Source organism: Macrotis lagotis, chromosome 7 (assembly GCF_037893015.1).
Source record: "Macrotis lagotis isolate mMagLag1 chromosome 7, bilby.v1.9.chrom.fasta, whole genome shotgun sequence".
NCBI lineage: Eukaryota > Metazoa > Chordata > Mammalia > Peramelemorphia > Peramelidae > Macrotis > Macrotis lagotis.
In genome coordinates this window covers 215,197,403-215,214,544 of record NC_133664.1, presented here as the reverse complement: position 1 = coordinate 215,214,544, position 17,142 = coordinate 215,197,403, and the positions used below count along the sequence as shown (strand labels likewise).

General features: G+C 34.6%; 1 protein-coding gene across 5 annotated transcripts in view; it reads left to right on the top strand.

Annotated features, from left to right (window-relative positions):
- The window catches only part of LRRK2 (leucine rich repeat kinase 2), a 262,718-nt gene that overhangs the window by 49,005 nt on the left and 196,571 nt on the right, over positions 1-17,142 (top strand). For 4 of the 5 annotated variants that reach the window (XM_074194833.1, XM_074194832.1, XM_074194831.1 and 1 more), the window contains 3 exons: positions 7,922-8,052; positions 8,138-8,217; positions 12,733-12,839. In XM_074194833.1, the coding sequence (XP_074050934.1) occupies positions 7,922-8,052; positions 8,138-8,217; positions 12,733-12,839 (318 nt within the window). Of the gene's footprint in view, positions 1-7,921; positions 8,053-8,137; positions 8,218-12,732; positions 12,851-17,142 lie in introns of those variants that run through there. The other variant, XM_074194834.1, reaches the window with a different exon arrangement.

Sequence of the window (17,142 nt, the reverse complement as noted above, 5' to 3'; positions counted from 1 at the left end):
AGTTTTAGCTTTGTCTCTTCCTTCCCAATTCTAATTCCTTTAATTTCTTTTTCTTCTCTAATTGCTGATGCTAGCATTTCTAATACAATATTGAATAGTAGTGGTGATAATGGGCACCCTTGTTTCACCCCTGATCTTACTGGGAATGCCTCTGACCTCTCCCCATTGAGTATAATACTTGTTGATGGTTTCAGATAGATACTGCTAATTATTTTAAGGAACAGTCCATTTATTCCTACACTCTCTAGTGTTTTTAATGGGAATGGATGCTGTATTTTGTCAAAAGCTTTTTCAGCATCTATTGATATGATCATATGATTTCTGATAGGTTTGTTGTTTATATAATTAAGTATACTAACAGTTTTCCTAATATTGAACCAACCCTGCATTCCTGGAATAAATCCTACTTGATCATAATTTATTATCCTAGTGATGACTTGTTGTAAATGTTTTGCTAAGATTTTATTTAAGATTTTTGCATCTATATTCATCAGGGAGATAGGTCTATAATTTTCTTTCTCTGTTTTAACTCTTCCTGGTTTAGGTAACAGCACCATATTGGTTTCATAGAAAGAGTTAGGCAGAGTTCCATCTTCCCCTATTTTTCCAAAGAGTTTATATAGGATTGGAATCAATTGTTCCTTAAATGTTTGGTAGAATTAACTTCTGAATCCATCAGGCCCTGGAGATTTTTTTTTAGGGAGTTCAGTAATGGCTTGTTGAATTGATTTTTCCTGAGATAGGGTTGTTTAGGTATTTAATCTCTTCTTCATTCAAGTGGGCATCTTATATTTTTGTAAATATTCATCCATTTCACTTAGATTATCATATTTATTGGCATAGAGTTGGGCAAAATAATTTTGAATTATTACTTTAATTTCCTCCTCATTGGTAGTGAGTTCACCTTTTTCATTTATGATACTAGCTATTGATTTTCTTCTTGTTTTTAATCAAATTGACCAGAGGTTTATCAATTTCATTGTTTTTTCATAATACCAACTTTTTGTTTTATTTATTAATTCACTAGTTTTTTTGCTTTCAATTTTATTAATTTCTCCTTTAATTTTTAGAATTTCTAATTTGGTACTTAATTGGCGATTTTTGGTTTGTTCTTTCTCTAATTGTTTTAGTTGCATGTTTAGTTCATTGATTTCCTCTTTCTCCAATTTATTCATATAAGCATTTAGAGCTATAATATATCCCCTGAGAGTTGTTTTGAATGAATCCCGTAGGTTTTGGTATGTTTTTTCATTATTATCATTATCTAGGATAAAATGGTTAATTCTTTCTATAATTTGTTTTTTGGTCCACTCATTTTTTAAGATGAGGTTATTCAGTTTCCAATTTGTTCTGGGTCTATATCTACTTGTCCCAGTATTGCATATGACTTTTATTGCATTGTGATCTGAGAAAGATGTATTCACTATTTCTGCCTTTCTGCAGTTGATCATTAGGCTTTTATGTCCTAGTACATGGTCAATTTTTGTATAAGTTCCATGTACTGCAGAGAAAAAGGTATATTCCTTTCTATCCCCATTCAGTTTCCTCCATAAATCTACCATATGTAATTTTTCTAACAATGTATTTAACTCCCTAATTTCTTTCTTGTTTGTTTTATGATTCGATTTATCTAGGTCTGATAGCAGGAGGTTGAGGTCTCCCACTAGTAGACTTTTGCTATCTATGTCTTCCTGTAATTTTTTCAGCTTCTCCTCTAAGAATTTGGATGCTGTGCCACTGGGTGCATATATATTCAATATTGAAATGATTTTATTGTCTATGGTACCTTTTAGGAGGATATAGTTTCCTTCCTTATCTCTTTTAACACTATCTCTTTTTGCTGCTGCTTTGTCTGAGATAAGGATTGAAGCAAAATATATTTTGCTCCAACCTTTTACCTTTACTCTATATGTATCTATCTGCTTCAAATGAGTTTCTTGTAAGCAGCATATTGTAGGATTCTGGTTTTTAATCCACTCTGCTACTTGCTTACTTTTTAATGGAGAATTCATCCCATTCACATTCAAGGTTATGATTACTAATTCTTTATTGCCCTCTGTGCTATTTCCCCTCTGTTTGCATTTTCCCCTCTTTCCCCCCTTTTATCCATATTCCCCAGTATTTTGTTTCTGAACACCACCACCTTCAGTGTGTTTGCCCTCCTATATCAGCCCATCCCCTTTCTTTCCCCTTTCCCTTTTTCCCTTTTCCCTTCCCTTCCTTTTATTATTTCCCCTTATTTTCCTCACTCCCCTTCCCTTTCTCCATCACCTCTCACCTTTTCCCCTTTCAATACCTGAAAGGGTAGATGTTTTATAAGTTAACTGAGTATGTGTAGGTTGACTTTAAGCCAAGTCCGATGAGAAGAAGATTCAGGTGTTTCTCCTCTGCTCCCTTCTTCCCCACTATTACCATAGGTTTTTTGTACCTCTTAGTGTAATGAGATTTACCCCATTCAATCCCCTCCCTCCTCCCATCTCTTTCCTGTCCCCCTTTTTAGGGCAGTAGTGTTTTTTTTTAGATCATTCTATCTAAGTCATAGAAAATTCTGAGTGTCTGACCCTTCTAATTCTGTATATCGAATAGAGTCAAAATTCCTGAGTTATTAGACTCTTTCTCCCAAGTTGGGTTAAAGCCAGTTATATCCCATTAGATAGTAGTCTCATGGATAGGTCATGAATGTCCATCATTTATGGCAAGGTGTATTCTCTCTGTTAGAGTTACATTTCTCAAGGTTTATGAGAATCTTTTTTTTTACCCCCATGCTGGGATATAGCCAGTTTCAACTAACTTACTGGATTGCATTTTTTTCTTTTACTGCCCCCCCTTTATTTTACCTTTTCATGTGTCTCTTGAACCTTCTGTTTGATGTCCAAATTTTCTGTTTAGCTTTGGTCTTTTCATCAGAAATTTTTGGAATTCTTCCATTTCGTTAAATGTCCATCTTTTTCCCTGGAAAAGAAGGCTCAGCTTTGCAGGAAAGTAGATTCTTGGATGCATTCCATGCTCCCGTGCTCTTCGAAATATCTCGTTCCAGGCCCTTCGGTCCCTTAATGTTGATGTAGCCAGATCCTGCATGATCCTTACTGTGGCTCCTTGATATTTAAATTGTTTCTTTCTGGCTGCTTGCAGGATTTTCTCTTTTATCTGATACTTCTGCAGTTTGGCCACAACATTCCTTGCTGTTTTCATTTTAGGATCTTTTTCTGGTGGGGATCGATGTATTCTTTCAATAACTACTTCGCCCTCCAATTCCATGATATCAGGGCAGTTTCCCATCACTAGATCCTGTAATATTAAGTCCAGGCATTTTTTTCTCTTCAATGTTTTCAGGAAGTCCTATAATTTTCAGGTTGCCCCTCCTCAATCTATTCTCAAGGTCAGTGGTTTTGTTGATGAGGTATTTTACATTTGCTTCTATTTTTTCTATTTTTTGATTTTGTTTAACTGATTCTTGCTGTCTCATGGATTCATTAGTTTCTGTAGACTCCATTCTTTTTTGGGGAGGGAGGAGTTTTCTTTATTAACCTTTTACAACTCCTTTTCCAATTGGTCAATTCTACTTTTGAAAGAGCTTTACATTTGACCAATTAAGGTTTTGAGAGAATTAATTTCTTTTTGCATTTGCTCATTTGAGGATCTGAGAGAATTATTCTCATTTTGTAATTGTCCAATTGATGATCTGAGAGATTTATTCTCCTTTTGTGTTTGTCCAGTTGTACTTTCTAAGGTTTTGTTTTCTTGTTGCAAGGTATTAATTGTCTCTCCCAAATTTTTAAGCTCCTTCCTTATTTCTTCGAGGAAGTCTTTCTGTGCTGGAGACCAGATTGTATTCTCCTCAAAGGTTTCAGGTCTGTCTGAGTTGGGGTCTTTCCCTTCCAGGAATTTTTCTATGGATCCACCTTTCTGCTGACCCTTCTTCATTATGCTAAGACCTTGAGTTGGTGGGGGGGCTGGTTCACCTGGGCTTGGGATCTCTAAAGGCTTTACTGAGTGCAGTTTCTCTGGATGGCCAGTAGGAGGTGCTGGTTGCCCTCTCTGGAGTGTCTGTGACCTCGGTTGAGAGGCTTTTTCCCTTTGCCCAAAGGGAAGAGTTGGAACTATTGAATTTTTTGGCCTTCAATCAATGGTGGTCTTTACCCTGGCCTTAGGTCATTCCTCAGCTGGGCTGGTTCTTTGGCTCACACACCCGGGCCTGAGGCAGAAGTAGTTTGCAATTGTTTGTTTGGAAGGGGGCCTCAGTGCAATGGAGGCGTGGACTCAGAGTTTCTCAGACCTGAGGAGCCCAGGGATGGTCTCCGCAGCTCTCCTGCACCAGAACTCTCCCTGCAGCCCTGTGCCCAAGCTCCTGGGGGACAGCACCAACTCCAGCGCCTCTGCTCCCCCGCAGACCCAAGCCCTTTTTGGTCCAGCCCCACCGATCATCTAGCATGTCCCACTTTCTGGCCTTCAGACTCCCGGTTCCAATTCAGCTGTTAATTTGGCTGATCTGGGGCTGATCCTCCCTCTGAGCCCAGACTCACCGGCCCAAATTCTACCAAAGCTGCAGCGGGAGACAAATCCTGAGGTAGATGCTCTTTCTTCTGGATTTTCTCTCTGGGTTCCATGAGTCGGACTTCCTCTAAGAAGTTTGTTTGATGTGATAGATGGGGAAGAGATCAGGAGACTCTAGAACTGTGCCTGTCTTCTCTCCGCAATCTTGGCCAGAAGTTATTTTAGTTTCTCTTTCTGGATGTAATAGATGGATTCCTTCATGTATTTTCTTGTTCTAGAAAATTAAGGCATTTTTCTTGATACTTTCCTGCCAGATATTGTCCAGGATCTTTTTTCTGATTTTGAATTTCAGATATAGCAATAATTTGTAAATCATCTTTCCTGATTCTGTTTTCCAGGTCAAGAACTTTATTCCTAAGAGATATTTTACATTTTCTTCTCTTTTGGTTTTCTTTGATGGAATTTTAGAATTCCTTAGAGTCATCAGTTGCCCTTTGTCCAATTCCAGTTTTTAGGATTTTATTTTCATCAGTTAGCTTTTGTGTTTCCTTTTCCAGACGATTAATTTTACTTTTTAGATAAGTTGTTTTCCTTTTCTAATTGTGTAATTTCACTTTTTTAACTATAGATTTCTTTTATTCATTTTCTTTTAGCTTCTCTCCAATTATTACTTTATGGCAATGTGCTCATAGGTAGACGTCATTATTCCCAAACACTCCACTGATGCTCTCCTCTCCTTCAATCTCATTTCCTGCCTTCAACTATAGCCCCAAAGTAAAAATAAAAAAAGTTGTCACAGATTCTACATACAGGCCAAATAGGTTTACTGGAGTGTCTTTAGTCACAGTTGAAAGTAGCAGTATTGAAAACATTAGTTTTGCCATAAATAATGGAAACCATTTCCAAAATATATTTTTTTAACATGAGAAAAATTATACACTTTGTGATCATTAATTGTATGGTTACCAATCCTTTTTACATAATGTTTCATCTCTTACCTCCCATCCTATCCCTGAACTTGATGCAATAAATCCCTCCCTCTCTAATTTACAGTAGGAAGTTATGTTAAATTATAAGTATTATCATCAACATTTAACTCTGTATACAAATAATGTATTGGTAAGTATCTAGTTTCAAATTAGGCTTCTATAACAAGGCAAAGTAGATGTTTCTTTTAAAAGTAAATTAATGACAGCATATTTTGGTAAAGGAGAGGATGCTAATCGGGAACTTGTCAATGCTCCAATTTGAACTGGACACTTGCCTCTTTTTAATTCTTGAGGAAAAAACACTTTTGAAAGTCATGTACATTTATCTTTAAATTATGCAGCAGTCTTCTTTTTTTTTTAATTGTCCCAGAAATGCTTTATTAGAGATCTCTGGTCACAGAATCAAGTCCGATATTTCAGCACAGCAAAAGGATAACAGCAACCAGAGCCATGATGGCCTTCATTTTGCATCCATGTCACCACATTTGTCTTTGAAGCTGTTTTGATCTGTTGCTAAAAGCTGTTTCAGATTTGTCTTGTAGCTCATCCAGTCTCTCTCCTCTTTCAATCACTTTTGTAATATTCTCTTGCATGACGTCAATTACTTCATCCTCCTGGTTCTGTACATGTCTAATTTTGTCATTCTGAGGTCCAAATTTTGGTTCAAATGGTCCCCTTAGGAAAAAAATCCTTTTCTTCATCTGAATCTTCTTCCAAAAGATTTCTCCTTTCACTTTTCACAGAACCAGTAACATCATCATCATTTAGGTGGTGCTTGAATTTAGGCTGCATCTTTATTACTCAAAAAGTTGTTGTTCTTTTCCCAACTTTAAGAGGTAGATATATGCTACCTAGGCATCTGCTGGAGGCTCCAGGGCACCCCTCAGAGCCAGGCCGGACCGGGCCAGACCTGGCTGAGCTGGACCTGGGTGGGGGGAGGAAGGGAAGCGGAGGAAGGGGAAGATGGGAAGGGAGAGATGGCTGCGGGTGCGTCCCCAAGGACAGCTGCTCGGTGCCTCAGCCACCCGCCTGGGCTGGGACCAGAGTGTAATTTTACTTTTTGATGAGTTATTTTGCCAATTTTGCTTTTTAAAGAGTTGATTTCTTTTTCCATTTGGGCAGTTTTACTTTTAAGGGAATTGTCTTCTTCAATTGATTTTTCATAATCCATCTACAAGACTCAAATCACTTAACCCCATAGCCTTGCAAAAAAAAAAAAAACAAAAATAAAACAAACTTTATAGTTATTCACGAGTATCCCAGAAGATAAGACCTAGACAGAAGTAGTATGTTCTTCAGAATTCATTTATTTATAATATACTTTTTAAACACCATAGATTACCTAGAAAATTGTGTTGAATAGTATAAGTGCCAATATTTATACAGTGCTTACTCTACGCCAGACCCTGTGCTTGTACAAAATGCTTGATAATACTTATTATTTTATAATAGTAATTATAATTATGCCCATTTTACAGATGAGGAATTTGAAGCAAGGAGAGGCTTAGTGACTTAGCCAGGGTCCCACAGTTTCTAAGTATATAAGACCAGATTTGGAATCAAGTCTTCCTGAACCCAGGCTTAGTATATTACATCACCTAGGTGCTCCAGAATTGTGTTTTTTTTCCAGTTGTGGAGCTGGACTCAAAAGTATTGTTTTCTCCACAAATCAGCATTTTCACAAGTTGCTTTTTAAGAAGATGCTTTATCCAGTAGATTGATAACAGACACAGAAATTTCCAAATGATATATGCGCAGTAAAGTCATCATAGCATATCATTTTGGGAAAATTAATATTAATATGAAGAGAATTTAGGCAAATAAGTTTTAAAGTAATCTTCTGGCCATTATTGAGACAAATAACATTGGAATTCCCGAACACAGTGAATCTGTAGAGCCCTTAGCTATAGCACCTTCTAAACTGTCTCCTATTTATCTTTTCATGAATTTAATTTCACGAATTTTTTTCATTTAATAAATATTTGTTTTCTTCTTCTTCCCCCCCCCCCCAAAAAAAAGAAAATCAAAATTTTTGTAACAGTTTTTCCTTGGTCAAGCAAAATAAATTCCCATTGGCCGTGTCCAAAAACAATGTGTCTTATGAATTAAAATTACAATAAACTTTTTTGGAGGCAACTATTTTAAATACTGATTACTTAAGAATTAGATAAAATAAGGATGAGTTCAGCTTAAATTGGAGGAAAAATAATTTAGTCATGTATGTGGTTGGTCAAAGAATGGTAACATGATTAGATTTATCTCAGAATTGAAGTTCTATCTGTGGTAAAATTATTTATTGACTGTTATGTGTTTTGTTTTTACTATTTATTAATGTATATCCATTTTGAATTTTATAAATTTTATATCCATTTTGAAATATGAAATAGCATTATAATGACCTCAAATTAGAACTAATTTATGATATTTTTATTTTCAAGCTGAAACTATTATTTTAAACCAAGATTTAGAAGAAAAGAAAAACAATCATGATGATGATGACAATAAATTATACTGGTTAGAATCCAGTTACAGAGCATTGACCTTGCATAGAAAGAACACAGATGTGCAGGTTTGGTTCCTATCATGTTACTTTTTAAGCTTGATTAAGAGTTGTTTATATAAATTATGTAACCTATTTTTTTTTTTCAATCCAGGAGGCTGCATGCTGGGCTTTAAACAACCTCCTTATGTACCAGCGCAATTTACATGAAAATATTGGTGACGGAGATAACCAGTCAGTAGTAATGATTTTATATGTTTATAACTTAATTAAATTAGAAAATTTCATTTAGTAAAATTAATATATTTACTATAGAAAATCTTTATGGTTGTCTGAATTTCTCCAGAGATAATATTAGATTCACAGTGTTTGAACCTCATTGTTTTTCAATAATAAGCTATTTGCTAACTTAGCAAAAGTTATGTTTGAAAGTTATTAGCAAGTCTTTTAATTCTTAATAGAAATTCCAGTAAGCTAGTGACATCTGGGTAATCAATGAACTTTCAAAATAGTCCATTTCCAGTTTCATCCATAAGTGCTATTGTATCACAATCCAACCAGGCATTCAAATTTTATGTGCTGGAGTCATAGAGTGAACAGTAAACCCCTCTTTAAACATAAACTGGCAGAGAGGGTTGTCTAAAAAAAGATCTCTGCTTCTTTTTGTGGAGATAAAAAATCAAGAGTTAGTATTACATAGAGAATGGCCTTTAAGCATAAATTGAACCTTAGTTTCTATTTTCCCCCTCTACTTGCTGTTAGATATAGAAGCCTGACAATAAATTATATAGGACCAAATTCTGCTACTTACATTATATACACAATCTATAAGAATTATATCAATTGCTGCATGATTTTATTTGCTCTTGTGGATTTTTGTGGATTCAATTATCATCTCTATGCTGATAATTCTCAGATTTATTACACAACCCTAACCTCTCTGCTGACCTCTGTTCTTACATCTTCAGTTGCCTGTTGCATGTCTTGAACTAGATGTCCAGTAGATAAAACTGAATTCACTATTTTTCTTCCCAAATTTCCCTCTCCTTTAAACTTATCAATACTTATTGATTTCACCTTTTCAACATCTTTTGAATACTTTCTTTCTCTCCTCTAATAATGGTACCACATAGACATGGGTCTTTATCTCCTCATGCCTGAACAAATGACTTTCTGGATAGTCTGGCTCCCATAAGTCCTTCCTCATTTTATTCCATAATCCTCCAGATTCCTAAATCTTAGATTTAATTATGTTGCCATATCTATTCAGTAATGAACTCCAATGACTCCTTGTTACCTCCAAAAATAAAAAAAAAATGTTTGGCATCCTAAGTCCTTCCTAGTCCTCTGCCTTTCCAGTTTTCATCCACCTTAAACCCCATATAATTGTCTGTCCACTGAAAGTGGCCTCCCTGCCATTTCTCAACCTTGACATTCCATATTTCAACTCTAGGCATTTTCCATGAATGTTCTCCATATTTAGGATCTTCTCCTTTGTCTCTGCCTCCTGGCTTCCCTGGCTTCCTTCAAGCCCCTGATAAAATAGCACTTTCTACAGAAAGCCTTTCAAATTTCCTCTTAATTTTAATGCCTTCCCTTTATTCATTACTTCTTATTTATCCTTTACTTGTTTATATCTAATTATTTCATCCTCATTAGATTCTGAATTCTTTGAGGGCTTAACAGATACTTGTTAATTTCATATTGACAACAGAAAATTAATAGCAAATATCATTTTTGAGATTGCTTACACTTTTCCAGTCTAGTCTCTATTACCTTTAGATAAATCCTTTATTTGGTATTTAATAACCATTCCAGCCTGACCCCTTTCCATTCTTTACACTTGATTCCCTTCAATGACTTCTCTAATTCAGGTTCCTCACACATGGGATTCTTTTAACATTTTCCTTCTTTACTTGCTAACTTTCCTGACTTCCCTCATCTCAAATCTAGCCTTCTCAATAATATACATTTCCAAGGCCCACCCTTCTCTTCTCACCTCTGTCAGTATCTTTCCTCTTTGATTAACATACATTAATCCTGTAATATATCTTGTATGTACATAGTACATGTTGTCTTTCCCATTACAATGTGTGCTTTTTTAAATTTCAGAGATCAAATTTTTTTTTCTTTGTATTCCAAATGCTTAGTGCTGTACCTACCATATAAGTGCTTATTAAATGTTTGTTGGTAATTAACTAATTTGGAAAGGTGAATACCCTTACTGTATGAAGAATATAACCATCATCCCATTTTATATGTGCACATTTTAGGAAGTGTCATAAAGAATATTCATATTGTAATATGAATTGTAACTTGAAAACCCAATTTATATGGGTTCTTCAAATCAAATTTATTTTTTCTTTGTTTAATTTTCATAAATGTTTTTAAAAATTAAATTCTATTTTTTGCTGAACAAAACTTGATTTTCTTTTTCTCTCCTTCCTCTCTCTATTATAAAACAAAACAAAATAAAATACCTTGTTATGATTATGCATAACAAAAGAAAAAATCCTGCAGTGACTTTATTCAAAAAATATGTCATTCAATAATTGAGCCCATCATCTCTCTGTCATGGGATGGCTAGCATGCTTCATCATAAGCTCCCTATCATCATGGTGATGTTTATTGTATTGATGAGAATTCTAATGATTTTCAATGTTGTTTACAGTGTTATTTCTTAGGTTTCAATGAAACTGTTCCTTTACTATTTTTTATGATACAATAGTTTTCCTTTACATAGATTTTTATTCAACCATTCACCATTCAGTGGGCATCATCCCCTTCAGTTTCAATTCTTTGCTATTCTTTTTCCTTATGGTTTTTTTCCTCTTCCTTTGATCTCTTTGGTGTATAGGTTTATTAATGGAATTGTTATATCAGTAGTTTAATAATTGGTAAAATTACTTTCTAGAATGGCTAGACCAACTCACAACTCAAAACCTATATATTTATTCATTATTTCTGCAGCCTCTCTAACATTTGTCACTTTTCTTTTTGGTTAATTTTACTAACTTGTTGGTTTATGGATTGGAGTCTCAAAATTATTTTAATTTTAATTTCTCTAACTTTTAGTGATTTGGAGAATTTTTTTATATGGCTATGTATTAGCTTTTATTTCTTATTCAGAAAATTCCTTTTTCCTATTTGCTGTCCATTTATCAAATGGTTTTTTGTTTCTCTTCTTGACTGTATGCCCTTTCCTGCACCAATAGCAAACTTTTCCTTAATAAACATTAAAAGGAAAAAACAAATAGTATAGCAAAACCAAGTGAGCACAACAGAAAACATATATAATATTTTGTGCTCAAAGCCCTCTACTTGTTCAGTAAAATGAGAGGGAGGTATGTTTTCTCATCTCTTCTCAAGAATCAATATTATTCTTTATAGTTTTCAATTTTAATTTTTTTATTCTTAAAAAAATAAAACTTAAAAACTTAAAAAACTTTATTCTTAAAAAATAAAACTTAATGAAAAATGAAACTTAAAAAAAAACTTTGTTCTTTACTTTTAGTTCTTTTAGTAGTCAAAGTGTTTTCAAACTCAAAAATAAAGGAGGGCCATAATTAACATAACCTGTGTGATATTGTATTTTTATTTATCTTGTTTAATATTTTTAGATTACATCTTAATATAGTTTGGGCCAAACTTAAGAGTCCTTGCATATTTGACAATGCTGTGGTAGGTTTATCATGCTTTCAATATTTTTCTGAATTCCTTATATTCTTACTGTTACTATCAAATAAGATAATATTTGTAAGACGTACTTAGCACACTGTATGACATAAAATACATTATATATAGTTTCCCTTCCCTTGATTCTAGTCATCTTTGCCAGTTTGCTGTATGTGAAATGAAACTTTCTTTTTAATTGCTCATTGTGGTTTGGAACAATTCATATGTTTTTATTTTTTAGTACTTTGTTTCTTTTTTTATTTTTTGACTATGTATTAGGGACTGACTCTTGATTTTTAGCTATATTTCTTTAATTTCTTATGTATCCTAACAAAGATGACCTCACAAGTCATCTTATCAAATTGCCTGGTTTTACAGATGAGGATGGCTGAAGTCCATAAAGCTTAAGTACTTTTTCTAAGGTCATACAGGTAGTAAATGATAGAACTAGGATTTAGGCTCTTTAATCTCAAATCAAACATCCTTTACATTGTGGCTTTCTACTTATATCTGATGCAAAAGATTCTTTTTTCAAATCTATAACTTACTTTCTTATCTTGACTCCTTTCATTTTCTTTGTATAAAAATTTTTCATTATGTTATCATCAAAATTGTTTTATATTTTGTTAGTCATATTTGTGAAAGGTGCTTCCTTCCATCTTTGATCTGTTTTAAAATTTTATGATTATGTTGAATACTACCTTTGCATATAATTGAAAAAAATAAAAATCAAGAGAGGAAAAGAAATTATAATGTGACTTTTCATATTTGTCAAGCATTTGTTAGTAACTCACTGTGGTGTAAGATGCTTTTGTGAATTTGTCTTTTCAAAAATAATTTCTAACACATATTGATGCCTTTGTTGAATAAGCTTTAATTCTATTCCCATTTTTAGTAAAAATTTCCCTTCAGTCCCTTTTTATTAGTTATACTTTCCATTTATCATTGGCATTTTTGGCCTCCTTGCCTTATTCTCTCTTTGACTATTGCTATAAATATTCATATTTTAAATAGAGAATAATTAAAACAATCTTTAAAAGTTAATGTTAATTTTTTAAATTGTATTTTATAAAGGTATCCAGTGCATAGAGAACTGCTACTTGCCATGCTGATGCATTCTTCATCAAAAGAAGTGTTTCAGGCAACTGCTAATGCATTGTCAACTCTATCAGAACAAAATGGTAAGGCACAGGTAAAAGTTTTTGTCATTAAATTTTTAATCTTATTTTTAATGTAGTTTTTTATTTATTTTACCTTTTATCATTTAAAAACATTAATTTTCCCTTCCTCCTAACTTCTCCCTTTGTGGAAAATAAAGAGAAGCAAAACGCATCTAACAAATATTCAGTAAAACACATTATCACATTGAGTCTGGCCTTAAATGATTATTTCATTCTGTACGTTGAGTTGCTGTCAAGAAGTGCATAAACATGATTAGTCATCGAATTGCTCAAAATTCTTAAGTATTTACTTCAACTGGTGTGTAATGGGTTTTAATCTAGCCTCTTGTTTTTTAAAATATATATTAAATTATATATATATTTATATAAATATCAAATTTGTAAATATCAAAAGTTAGATTCTGATTTGCTGTCCATTTCTATTTTATGGGTGTCTTTACCTCATTCACATTCATGGTTTCACAACCATGAATAATTATGTATTGCTCTGCATTCTTTGGTTTTATGTTTTTTCCTTGTTTCTAACATGTTCTTTATGAAAATCAGGATTTAAAGAAACGTGCAGGTTTAGTGCCAGCCACTTCGATTTCCTGACCTACTTTTCTTTCCCTTATCCAAAGCCCAATTGCAAATTTTTATCCTTTGTATTTTTTTTAAATTTTATAAACATTTTATGCAAAGTTTTGAGTTCCAAATTCTATCCCTCATGTCTTCCTTCCAAATCTTTCACTCTCCTTGAAACATTAAATAATAAGATATAGATTAACATTTTCATAATGGTAATTTTGTACAAGAAGATTCAAATAAAAGAAAAAAGAAAATGAAAGAAAGAAAGTGAAAAATAGCATGCTTTAGTTTGTACTTAGTTATTATGTGTTCTTTCTCCAGAGGCAGATAATATGCTTTATCATTAGTCCTTTGCGATTGTCTTGAATCATTGTATTACTGAGAATAGCTAAGTCATTCATTAAAAAATATTGCTGTTATTGTGGACAGTGTTCTTCCAGTCCTATTTACTTCTCTATGCATCAGTTCATGAAAGTTTATTCCTTCTGCCTCAATATATTCCCTATAATAGAGTTGCAATTATCAAGTTATGAGAATCTTCTTCCCAGATGGGGAGGTAACCAGTTTTGTAGGAAAATTCATCCCATTCACATTCAAAGTTATAATTACTAGCTCTTTATTGGTATCTTCTCTCTTTTTGTATTTTGCCCCCTTTTTTACCTTATCCCTATTTCCCAGTATTTTGCTTCTGAATATCACCCCTTTCAGTGTGTTATCCCCTTCTATCTAACCCTCTTTTCTTTCCCCTTTTTCTTTACTCCTTCTTCCTTCCTTTCCTTCTTTCAGTCCCTCCTTTCCCTCTCTGCTCACCCCCTGTACCTTTCCCCTCTTAATCCTTGAAAAGTAAGATTAACTTCTAAGTTCATCTGAGTTTGCGTGTCAATCCATCTTTGAGACAAATCTGTTAAGAGTAAATTTCAGGCAGTTCTCACCTCCTCTTACCCACTATTGTAGTAGGACCTTTGCACCTCTTCATGTGATGTAATTTAATTCATTCAGTCTCCTGTCTCTTTACTGTTTCTCCTTTTCAATGAGATATTATTTTTAAATCATTCCATCATGGGGCAGTTAGGTGGTGTAATGGATAGACCACTAGCCCTGGAGAGAGGAGGACCTGGGTTTGGATCCAACCTCATACACTTAATAATTGCCTAGCTGTGTGACCTTGGGTGACTCACTCTTAACCCCATTACCTTAAATTTAAAAAATAATTAAATAAAATATATCATTCTATCAATATGAAGTCCAGGCTTTTTTTGTCAAGGTTTTCAAGTAGTCATATGATTCGTTTTGTTTTTTTTGGGGGGGGGGATTGGTTTTTGCTGGTCAGTGGGCCTAAGTGATTTGCCCAAGGTCACACAGGTAGGCAATTATTGTATCTGAGACTGGATTTGAACTCAAGTTCCCCCTGACTCCAGGGCTGGTGCTCTATCCACTGCACCATCTAACAGTCCCTAGTCCTGTGATTCTTAAATTGTCTCTCCTGTATCTGTTTTCCAAGTCAGTTGTTTTGCCAGTGAGGTATTTTGCATTTTCTTCTATTTTTTAATTTTTTAAAAAATTTTGTTTAACAGAGTCTTGGTGTCTCAGGAAGTCATTGGTTTCTACAGTTTCTACAGATTCTTTTTTATAGAGAAGAATTTTCTTCAGTTATCTTTTGCTTCTCTTTTTCCAAATGTCCAGTTCTAATTTTGAAGGAGTTATTTTTTTCCATTTGCCCAATTGTGTTTTTGAGAGAATTATTTTCTTTTTGTACTTGTCCAATTGTATTTTCTTCTTCTTCTTCTTCTTCTTCTTCTTCTTCTTCTTCTTCTTCTTCTTCTTCTTCTTCTTCTTCTTCTTCTTCTTCTTCTTCTTCTTCTAGTTTTTCTTGTAAGGCAACGGGGTTAAATGGCTTGCCCAAGGCTACACAGCTAGGTAATTATTAAGTGTCTGAGGCCACATTTGAACTCAGGTACTCCTGACTCCAGGACTGGTGCTTTAAGCACTACGCCACCTAGCTGCCCCCCCAATTATATTTTCAAAGGATTTGTTTTCTTGCTGTCAGATGTAATTTTCTCTTGTATAATGTTAATATTTTCTCATGTTTCTTTTCTCAATTTTTCCATTTGGAGTTAAACTCCTTTCTGGTTTCTTCTAAGAAGTCTTTCATAATTCATAATTCATAATCTCTTCTGAAATTCCACCTGTTTCTGAGATAGTATCCTTATCTTTAGGGTAACATTCAATGGATCCCACCTTGCACTGACCATCTTCATTTTGGGCCCTTTCCTTAGGATCTTGCAAGGTGGGGGGCTTGTTTGCAGATCTTCTGATGTTGAGATAGCTAGAGGCCTTACTCACTGGGATTAGGAACTCCTGAGGATTACAAACTCCTGGGGATTACTCAGTTAGCTGACCAGTAAGGAAAACCAGAAGCTTTCTCTGTATTGTCTGTGTTGGCAGTGTCAGTGACCTACTCCCTGGGATCAGAGCTGGATTTGGGCTATCCTGGCACAATCTGGGCTGGGCCCTCAGAATAGAAATACCATGGACTCTCTCTGGGCAATCATCTAATCAGAGCTGGGGAAAATTTGCTGCCCACATTCAGGTCTTAGAGCAAGGTGAGAATACCTGGGGCTGTTTCTGTTTGTACTAGAGAAAGTCAGGTCTCTCACAGGAACACCAAGGCCTCAGTTGTTACTTGGGGGCTTGGCTAACTGGAAACATGCAAGCCCTGATCTTCCAGATCAGCCGAGCTGACAATAGATGTCTGGGCCACTATGCTGCCATCATTTTCAGGTTAGTCCCTGGCCTCACCCCACTGTCCCTATGCTGAGTCTTTGCTTTCTGACCTGGGCATGCCCATGCTCCTCTTGACAGACCTTGCTGGGAGATGTTCCCCTCTGTTCTGATGTGGGTTCAGTAGATCCAAAATCTGTTAAGAGACTTGTTTTATATCTGTTCTGAGGGAAATCCAGTAGAGCTTAAAAAATATTGACCAGAAGTACTCTCTGCCATCTTATCCTAAGACCTCCAGTTATAATAAACAGCAATATTATCAGATTTATTGTGTTGTAGATTGACTTGCAAATCTTCAAACAATTTTGATGCACATTTTCCAAGTTGATAAGTTTCAATAAATGTAGGCAGTTGTGTCCAATTTCCATGATTGCATGTCTTGCTTCCAACCATTGTAAAATTCTCCTCACAGCCACATCCCACTGAAGCTCCTTGGGAATATAATAAATTAATTTTCTGAACATGACCATGTACAAGTTCAGATACTATTGCACATTTTTCTTAAAATAAGGGGGTAACATTGTCTATTCCCCATCTTAGTTTTGTTTTTTTTCTTAAGCCCTGTCCTTACAAATCCAAGATCACAGTTCTTTTCTATTACATCTTTATGGCAATATTCCTCCTTGAGTCCTTTGTGTCCCATTCGCAAGTTCAAGTGGCTGCCAAACTGTAATACTGCACCAATCCACTGGAACATCAAAATGTCAGCACATCTCCAGCTTTATACTTCTCTTGCCATATAACCTGGAAAGTTTTAGTAATGTTTTGTATAAGCAATGAATGCCCCAACTTGTAAATCTCAGCTCCATGTGCTTTGCCACATAAATGGAGCTTGATTGCATTCAAATCCTTGAACTTCAGCTATGGATGGGCTAACTTCAGCTTCAGGTAATGGTCAACTACTTTTCATTGATTAATGATGGTCTATCAAGAACACTGTGGGTTTGTCTTCCTT